Source organism: Octodon degus, unplaced genomic scaffold (assembly GCF_000260255.1).
Source record: "Octodon degus isolate 3935 unplaced genomic scaffold, OctDeg1.0 scaffold00051, whole genome shotgun sequence".
Taxonomy (NCBI): Eukaryota; Metazoa; Chordata; class Mammalia; order Rodentia; family Octodontidae; genus Octodon; species Octodon degus.
The window spans coordinates 8,095,141-8,105,584 of record NW_004524627.1 but is presented as its reverse complement, the minus strand read 5'-3'; the positions used below and the strand labels follow the sequence as shown (position 1 = coordinate 8,105,584).

Here is a 10,444-nt window from a genome sequence, read left to right as displayed (position 1 = left end):
CATTCTAGATAGACATAACAAGGACTACAACCCCATGAACCTCCCAAAAATGAATTCACCAGACAAGGCAAGCAATTAACAGGGGGAAAAAGGGATCCAACAACAGGAAAATAACATGACAAGGGATAAGCCAATACATATGTAACCTCAATGTTAATGGTTTCAATTCATCAATCAAAAAAAAAAAAAAAAAAGAGACTGACAATAAAATAGAAAATTGCTATGAATATACTATAATGACAATTATGTGAATATGGTCTTTCAAAAGAATCTAGACAAATATTAGTTCTTTTGGATGAAGATGACCATGGATAACTGAAATCATGAAATGTGAACCCTTGGAAAAGGAGACCTACTGTATTATATATCTATATTCATTATATATTCACCATACACATTTTATATATATATATACATATATACAAATTATTTATGGGCACAAATATATTCACAATCGCTAGGTTTTAACAATGACATAGTGCATGTGTGTACGTGAGAGACAAGCACTGACCTTTGTATCAGACAGGGAAGTCAATCAGAAGATGGTTTGTACAAATTCAAAGTTTTAATAGCAGTTAAATAATAGAAGAGATTCTGCGCTGTATACACTTCGTGTTTTTGTGGTACTGTCAGCTGGCCATGCATGCTTTATTGCACATATACACAGTGTACAGAGGTCTTGACATCTTAGCCATACACAAATTGCATTTAAAAGAAAAGAAGCCATTTTACAAAATACTGAAGCTATTTGTATTATACAGCCAACTTTCAGAAAATACTGAAAATTAGTATCAAAAGAAACATTTTAAATTTGAAAAAAATCTCCAAATACAATGATTACAGAGCCTCATGTTGCCATATATACATGTAAAAAAATATTTCAGGATCCTGCACTCTGAATGCCCATGGAGGTGCAGCCGTCTAAATTTCTATTTATATAATCAACCGTCGAATGTGGCTTAAATTGTGTGTGCTCTTTGTCCAAAATGCCTTTCATCTTTGCATCATGATGCTATTTGACAACACAGCTATTTGTGTAGTACAGGAAATATTAAAATATATTTTAAGTTACGTTAAAGTGCACAGTACATTTGATAGGAAATAAATGTTAGCTGCCAACCTAAATGTCCACACTCCGGAGCACCTGCCTTCCCTAGAGCCCAGGCAGCCCCTGCAACCCTTGATGAAGCGTGTCTTCTATGCACCATGACCCCTTATGTCTCCCTGGCTCACTTTTACATTTACAAACTGAGCCTACTACTGACTGTTCTAGAAACTCCCAAGGCATTTCACAGAGACGAAAATGCAGTCAGCATTTGGAGGACTTCGAGGACTAATTTTGGGCTAAGTATAATTTCAGTGTGAGTGCACATGCGTGTAACTGCCTGACACAGGTTGTCCTGTGGTGTGACTGACGCCTTCTGTGACCCTCAGACTGCTGTGCGAAGCTCCTCTCCTCAGCTTGCCCCTCTCAGTGCTGCCTTCACTGCCCTTGCCTCCCCACTGGCTGCTCAGCCTCATTCCACTTACAGAGCCTGCGTGGCTTGCTTTGGTGGTGCGTAGAGCTGCCCCCAGCCCACTGAGGTTTCACACCAGAAGACTGACACTCGCAGGATTTTACCAGCTACTGGGAAAACTCAACTACATTATGATAAAACAAACACACCTACACTCAGAATCATTTCTTTTAAGACTAGCAGTTGTAAGTAATGCTACTTTCCTGCTCCAAGTCCCATGAGCCTGATAATTTTTAATCACTCAGTCGAAGCTTCCCGTAAAAATCTTTTTGGTTTGACAATAATCTTTTGATCACCTCCACTTTCCTATACCATTTCCCCATTATCTACCTTTGGTGCTAGACTCTCTTGACTTATCCAAGTTACAGTGCAAAATTATACTTCAAGACACACAATGCTAACACTTATTACTTCTTTGTATTAAATTGTGAATAATGGTTTGTGCATAGCAAAAGAAGTATGAATCCAAAAAATAACTGTTCACATTTTATCTTCAAGTTTAATGTCTTTTTTTCCATCACAGCTATTTACAAATAACTTTTGGGGTGCTCTCTTGACTTCAGTCAGTTCGTTATATTGGGGGACAGTAGGACTGCTGGAATGTAGGAAACTGGATGGAATGCAGAAATATAAATAAGAACAATGTTCCACAAACCAAAGTGTAAGTAATGCCTCCCCAGCAAAGTTCTTTATCACAGAAGCACCTGTTTCTTTGCTTTATCTTTTCTGAATCATATACACCAGGAAACATGATTACTGAGACCCAGAACTACTGCACACCAAAGAGGATAGAAAATAACTCAATATTTATAATAAAATAAAGTGTTTAACCACAAAAAAGCAGTAATAAAATAGTTTCCTAATTTACAATTTGCATCCAAAGGATGAATAACAACTCACTAATAAATAATACTTATATAAATATTTTGTATGTCGAAAATAGTTTTTTTAAAAGGCAATGGTCTCAAGAAACTTCTTGAAAAATTTGGTGGTGAAAAACCTGACTGTATCCCCCTCCCCCCACTAAATTCATAATGAGTTTGGTTTTAATAACACAGATGCATCTTGCTGCAAAACAGCTGTGCGTGGCATTTGGCGAATGGCAGTCAGTGAGCGTGGAAGGGAGGACGGAGGTTGAAAAGGCAATGATGTGCTGCTACTTAGTGCTCCACTGGCTCCCTCACTGGCTTCAAGAGAATACCTGTCAAGTCTTAAAGTTGGAGGTCAGCTCTGAAAGGTGGAAAGTCCGCCCTTAGACCAGAAACCTCGGCACGGCAACCAGAGTGGGGGAACTGACAGGCAGCAAGTGGGGGAGAGGGTGGAACAGGTCCCAGGAGCAGAGTCCAGCATCCCTGATGGAAGAAGAGTCTAAGCTGACCCAGGAGAGGGTTGGTCTCATGTGAATAGAGTCTTCGCAACAGTGACATCAAGTAGTGCTTGGACTGTGATGCCCACTTTGACCAGGCCTTTTTCTTCAAGGATGTGATGGGGTAGACACAATTTTTCCTAAAAGGAAGAAGAAGAAAACATCAATTTTTAGGTGGTCAGACTCCACTATCAACAGGAACTAAGCGGTGCACTGCTGGTTGTCCGACTGACCATTTGGACAGATCCTCCTCCCTGTGGTCAGCTCACTGTGAGGACTCTCTGTGTCTGCAGTGTGATGGTTGTTCCAGCAAGACCTCTAGCCTCCATGAAATGAGCAATAAATTTAAATATTTAAGAAACCTTTACACTAAATACCAATCCCACATACCAAGAATATAGTAGCTTTTTTATATAAAATAACACTGCAAAAAGCATTGCAAGCCGCTTCTCAGATGTTTTGGAAAGGACCACACCTCATTCTATTGACCATAAACCCTGATTTAATTCATTTTATGTCTTGTGGCCTCTGGAATCAGGCATGCTGGGGGACTGGCAGCCTTTCTTCATAGTTTAGGAACAGCCTTAAACATAACCGCAGCTTTAACTACAGCTCCGATAGACAGTTAAGAGTCTGTTTTTAAGAACTGTCCAAGACGCAAATGTCTTTCTACTTTCTCAGGTTGGGCTTTTCTGCTCCCGGGAGATGTCCAGCATACTCTACTCAGAAACAATCAGTGTGAATCGCTTCCAGTGTGCAGAGTCTTTCATGCTCCACAAAGCTGCTTATAAAATAACATGATACAATAATTTGTCACATCTGTCACCTGACCCTAGTGTGACATCATAGGACGGAATCTCCCTCCAAGGAATGTCTCCTTGGCCAGCACAAGGCCACATGGTTCTTGTTCTCTCCTAGTTGCTTGATGATGCGTTCTCCATAGCTCAGGGGTCACTGCTTTCTTTTTAAACTGACAAATAAAAATTGTATATATTAATGGTAAGATGTAATGTTTTAATGTAAATATACACGGTAGAAGAGCTAAATCAAGTTAATTTAGAAATGTTACATTTTTTTTTTCTTTCTGCAGTGCTGAGGCATATTGAACCCGGGCCCTGAGGAGGCCAGGCACGTGCTCTACCACTGAGCACACCCTTGGTCCAGCAGGTACTAGCTACAGTCATCACCGGATACGAGGGGTCTTTGGAGCTTATTCTTCCTGTGTAACTGAACTTTCATATCCTTTCAGCACAATCTCTACCCCGGCTCCCCAACTCCTGATAACCTCCATTCTACTCTTCACTTCTAAAATACCAACCTTTTTAGATTCACCATGTAAAGATCATAAAATATTTATCTCTCTCTGACCAGCTTGTTTCACATAACATGATGTCCACTAGGTTTATCCACTGCGTGACAAGTGACAGGAATTTCGTCTTTAAGGCTGAATGGCACTGCCTTCCAGAAGGGTCTCTGTTGGACCTACTGCAAGCCTGGGTGCCTGGCGTGAAGCCGAGGGCTCTGCACGGGGCCTGCTTCCTTCCGCAGGGCCCTCCTGCTGCTGCTCCAGTGCCGGACTCCCCACCAAGTAGCACAGGCACAGGTATCCTGGGCTTAACAAGCTCTTCACAGGCACGCCTGGCATCTTCCAGCACTTCTAACACCGACACACTGTGCCGGTGTGTTCTGCTTGCTCTCACTATCCTCTTGTCCCCAGCTGTCCCTAATGGGTTAAGTGCTGAGACCCTCAGACTCGGACCCCAAGCCTTGAAGTAATGGCCACCTGTCAACATAAGACAGCCGATTCCTTAAAGCACAACTTCAACCAAGATTTCGTGTCGCTACTGAACAGCAAAACAGGATGATCTTGTTATTAGCTTTCAGTCTATGCTGCTCGTCAACTCAGTGGCCAAATGTCAACACGAGAAAGGACGGAGGCTTTGTCTAAGCTGTGAGCCCTGAGTATGGAATCAGGCTGAGATGGATGGGTACTGTTCTCTGTGATACATGTCCTTTCCTGCCACAGGCTTTGAGATATCACCTGGAGTTGTCCTATCTTTGCTACGGCTGGCTGCTGAGGGGCAGGGACCCCCATGGGCTTCCTGGCACCCAGGCCAATATCTAGGCTGGTAGGAAATTATAACTGGTTACTAAGTACAACTAAGTGCCTGGTGCTAGCCCTCATTTGGGGAAAAGTCTTCATAACAAGGCTACAAGCAATAGAAAATAATCGAATAATTGTAAAAATAAAAATTCCTCACAATAATGGTGAATAGTTAGTATTTTTGCAGACAAGTGGATAGAGAGGCATTTTCTGTACTAAAAAAAGTGGGGTGGGTGGGATATAAAAAAAATCACAAAGAAAAAGATCATGAGTCTAAAAACTCCGAATGAAAAGGTAAATAACAAACTATAAAAGGATTTGCATCAAATTGCAAAGGGCTTTAATATGACATACAAACTCAACAAAGCAGTAAGAGATCAGACAGACACTGGGAAGGGAATACGAACAAAAATTTTAAAATGAGGTATTTCCAGAAAGCAATGGAACAAGACACTTTGCTTCTCAAACTGTTTACTCATCTCTAGTCGGAATTATACCTAAATTCCAGTACTACTATTTCCACAGAGCCTAACCTCTGCTGAGCACAGCTGCTGGGACGGAGTAGCCTTGGTCCTCCAGGTAGGGACCAGTCTGGTCCCACAGGTGGGCCCTGGTTCTGCAGCTTGCCCTTGTGGAACACACAGCTTGAGGCTCCAGGGAGGCAGGAATGGGAAGAACCTGCTACCATCAGGACATCTGCACACCTCTCAGACCGAGTTGGTTTAGGTCAGCCTCTCCAAGGCCAGTATTTCCCCGACCAGCATTCCTCACCTCCCCGGTCTCTATACCCCTAAAGGAAGCGCAGAGGTACAAGATGCTCCCTTCCCCCTTCCACTTCTGAGAACAATACAGACGCTCTTCAGCTTATCGTGACATTATAGACTGATGAACTTCTCTGGGCCACAAGCACACCTAGCCCAGTGCACATCACAGCTCAGCTAGCCCACCTTAACTACTCAGAACACTTATGGCCAGGTAAAATCACCTAACACAAATCTAATTTTAAAATAAAGTGCTGACTAGGTCATAAAATTTATTTAAGAATGTACTGAAAGTGAAAAATTTGCACCATCTTAATGTTGAAGGAGATTATTCAGTTTGAACCATTGTAAGTTGGGGACTTTTTGTAAATAAAGGGAATGAGGTGCCCCTCACATCCTTCCATCTTTATTCATGAAGAACCCCCAAAGGGACCCACACATGGCCTGGGAATAACCTGATGCGGTGGAGGTACTTAGCAGACTAGGAGAAAGAAACAGAAGTCTTTTTTCAAAAAAAATGTGGCAGTTCTGCCTACTCTGTTGAAGGTGAGTGAAGGCTCTGATACAGGCTGAAGGATGAACAGAGCTGTCCCCAGGACTGGGGAAGGGAAGGGAGCGAGGAGCAGCCGAGAGCATTTCCTGTCACGCTGGTCTTGCCGAGCCTTCCCTCCCAGTGCCACTGCCCTGACATAATGAGCACAGCAGTTGGACTGGGGAGGGAAACAAATTACTACAGGACAAGGAATGACACTGAAGAGAAGGCATCTGAAGGGTCAGGCAGGCGAGGTGGCCCCTCTAGCAGAACTGCTCTACATAATGGACTGAAAGCAGACCATGTGCGATGACTCTACATGGATTTACCACATTCTCGCAGAGCCTGGAGGTTTTGTTGAGAATGCGGTAAGAGGCACTGAGCATACACACTGGCTTCTGGTGTGTGGATATGTGCGGGGTGTGAAAGCACAGGGTGGAGTATTTCTTTTGTCTTTTTAAAACACAGGGAATAATTAAGCAGCATCCTGCATGAAAACAGCACTTCTGATTCTCTTTGAAGAACTAAGGACTTGTGCTACTTCTCCACGGGTGGAATCAGTCAGGGTCAGCCACATTTTCTCTTCCACCTCGATTTTGCACCGAAGCAACAGGGTGAAAATAGACAAGCAATAAAGGATTAAGAGCCATGATGGGCTTCTGGGTTATCCCCTAATATGCCTGGCACTGGAGCTACCAATGTGCACTGCATGCTTCTTGTTGAGAGTCCTGTGAAGTTGACATTAAGATCTCTCCTTTACAGATGAGAAAGCCAAGACAGAGGGTTGAAGTAACCTCAGTAATTTATCACAGTTGGGAAATTCTGAATCTTTTCCCACAAGAACCCTGCTTCCTATAAACTCTCTAAGCCACTAGTGAGAAGGCTGACTCTGTGGTTACCACGCGAGAAGAGCTCTCTCAGCCCTCAAAGCTCCTTGATGGCAAGTCCTATGCACCACATCAGGAGAGACCAGGAAACCCTCAAGTGAGCAAAATGCATGAGTAAGCTCTGCCATGCCATCCTTTATCCTCTCTTCACGGTGAAGGACAGACATCTCAGCCTGCCGACAGCACAGTGAGGGAGCTCTCACTACCTGGCCTTCCTGCTGGGGATATAGCTCAGTGGCATAAGTGCCTGCCTGTCAAGTGCAAGGTCTTGAGTTTGATCCCCGGTACTGAAAAAAAAAAAGAACCTTCACACTATCTGGCCTTCCTCTTCCTCCCTATAGTTTTCTATGTTCCTGAAGAGCCACAGCCTACTTCCAGGCCAGCTGCTAGGCAAAACTAAGGCCATTCAAGCCACCATATTTCCTTTTATTCATTCTAATTCTTAAATGTAATATTTGGGGACTAAAATATTTGTGCTGTAAAACTATCCATGCATTATTTTACTGTAGGGAAACCTGAAGTTCTATCTCAGCCAGTCATGGTCAGTTTCTTCCAGTGTGAAATACAGAACATGTTGCACCATACAGACAGAGGACTTTCTTGGCACTCCTCCCCCACCTTGCAGCTGGGCCAGTCTGTAGTCTTTGCTATCCCACCCTACACCTTCGCTGTCCTCCCTTCCCTCTGCCCTTCACCTGGCCATGCCCGCGAATCTTCCATGTGTTACTGTACTCGTCTCATCACAGGGAGCACACACCTTCCCCACACCTTCTCAGGGTCATGATGCCTTTCCCTGTGTCCTTTAGAATGCTGTGCCTGACCCATCCCCGGTCCTTATCATTTGCATTCTTTTTCTATGGATCTATTATAAATTCTAACAGATCCATAGAACAGTTTGGCACACAGGACACCCACTGGTTTTTGTACTGTCTATGTTGTAGCTACAAAGATAGGCTGAATCCCAAAATATTTACTATCTGGTCCTCCCCAGAAAAAGCTGGCTGAGCCCTGGTACAGACTGTAAGGTCTGGGCCACAGTCACTTTTTTATCCCCACAGCCTCTGCCAGGACCTTGGACAGAGTGTTCGCTCAACATGTGAGGAATGAACTAAACACAAGACTGAACAAAGCTGCTGGAAAAAGCCAAGGAACAGAACCCTAGCAGTCTTAAAAGAATAAAGCACACATTCTGTATAATATATCAGTTGTTTATTGAAAAGTAATTTTAATGTCTGAAGCCTATTTTTTTTTTAAACCTCACACTTGCCAGGCAGGTGCTGTCTAATTTTTAAAACTAAATTTCCTAAAATAAAACAACACTGGAATGTTTATCATGGCTAAAGGCTGTAGGCAAATGGTAAAACACATGTAGAGCTCTAGGCTCAATCTCTGGTACTGGAAAAAAATTTAAAAATCTAAATGAAAACTCAAATTTTTACCTAATCCATAATCACCTTACCAATCTCAGGCTCTAGAGATTTTAATACATCACCCCCACTTTTCCTCAGCAGTGAAAAACCTCCATCTTGATATGACTCATACTGAGATTGATGTGAATGCTAGAGATTTATTAATTAATTTATTTTTTAAACAAATAATATCAAGATGTCAACTGCCTTTATTTACCTACTCTCAGTGATAAAAGTCTACCCACTGTCCTACTATGGGAGTCACCAGCCTCATTTTCTGAATGGCTTTCCACCAGGAAAATGAAGCACATAGGAACCAGCGGTCCATAAAGCAAAAGAATTCATAGAAATAAGCTCGCTGTCACACATCGGGGAAATCCTGACCCTGAATGGAGAGGGACCACCAGCTGAAAGACGTGTAGAAAGAGAACACAGATGGCTATGTCAGAAAGAAGCTGCTGAGAAACAGTTCTTTTTCGCTATCAGGTACTAGAAGGCCATGCTACAAAACGGTGCTGTTTGTGAGAAGATGGAAATTGTGTGTGTAGAGCAAGTCTCACAACTAGATTCTTGACCAACTCCCAGCCTCTTTGTAGGTGTCCCCAGTCAAGCCGCCAGGATAGCACTGCGCTGATGCATGGGTACCTTGCTTGGCATGGGGACCTTGAAGAATCACCTCAGAGGAACTTAATATTCTGAAAAGAAATTCATGGCCTGGCAATGAGCAGAGCAGTTCACTCAGTTTTTCCTGAAGGGCTCAATTAATTGTGTTCTGTTAGTTACCACACTACTTAATAGAAAGATAGCATCCAGCAAATCTCAAGAAGTACAGCACATTAGATTGCAGATAAATTAATGGTATGAAAAATGAAAGTGTGCCCAGAGTCCTGTGGATGTAGAAATTAAAATACAAATGAGAATATGTAGCTAGAGAACTGTCATTTCAACCTTGAAAATTAAATCTAGTTTTATATGGTTTTTTACTCAATTTTTACTTATAGTATTTTTCCAGTTGTGTTTACTTTTTTTCTCTATTTCTAAATCCCAACACTGGTGACTATTATAATCAAGACTCTATGCACGGCACAGATGGGTGGAAATGCTGAGGGTCACTCTGTGTGAGCGAATAAACATACCAAGGGGCCAATAAAACTTGGAATAATCATCCAAAATACATTTATTCAGCAACTTATGGCTCAGGCTGCCCATCAGACACTGTACAAAGGAATTTTATTGTTACAGATTGATGAGTACAAGATAGCACCAAAGGCAATTCAGTACTATACATATGTGGATTATTTAGATACAGCTGAGGTTAGAGACCTTCGACATACCCTGTATTTCACCAATCAACATAAAGTCAGGAGGAAAGAGCTCAGATAACATATTATCACAGAAAGAATACTTCCTGTTTAAATAAATCTTATCTGACTTGGCAGCAAGGAATCTGTATAAATATATTCCTTTTACTATGTAGGTTTTTTATAATCTTAAATTCCCTGGATTCATGAAAATGTTCAGAAAAATAAGAGGATCATCTGAATAGCCATATCTGAGGTGTGTTCACATCTCTGTGAAGTAAAAGCTTATACTGAGGAAGTGAATTCCATCACCCCCTCAACCTAAGAAACATCATTAAGCAAACAGGATGTCAAATGAAGGACAGAGATTGACTTGACCCTGGGCCCTGGAGCAGGGCCTTGTATATCATAACCAGACATTCCCAAGTCTGGGATATTTTAGCTTATGTAAGATTCTAACTTCTCGTTTCTTTTAACTGAAAGTTCATCATATTGCTCCACAGTGGAGATAGTTGATACATAATTTTATTTTATTTATTTATTTATTTATTTATTTATTTATTTATT

General features: G+C 42.0%; 1 protein-coding gene across 1 annotated transcript in view; it reads right to left on the bottom strand.

The window, feature by feature from the left end:
* Window positions 1-1,753: 1,753 nt before the first annotated feature.
* The window catches only part of Lrch1 (leucine rich repeats and calponin homology domain containing 1), a 196,840-nt gene continuing 188,149 nt past the window's right edge, over window positions 1,754-10,444 (bottom strand). The window contains exon 19 of the mRNA XM_004633081.2: window positions 1,754-3,023. Within this exon, the coding sequence (XP_004633138.1) occupies window positions 2,913-3,023 (111 nt within the window). The 3' untranslated portion in view covers window positions 1,754-2,912. The remainder of the gene's footprint in view (window positions 3,024-10,444) is intronic.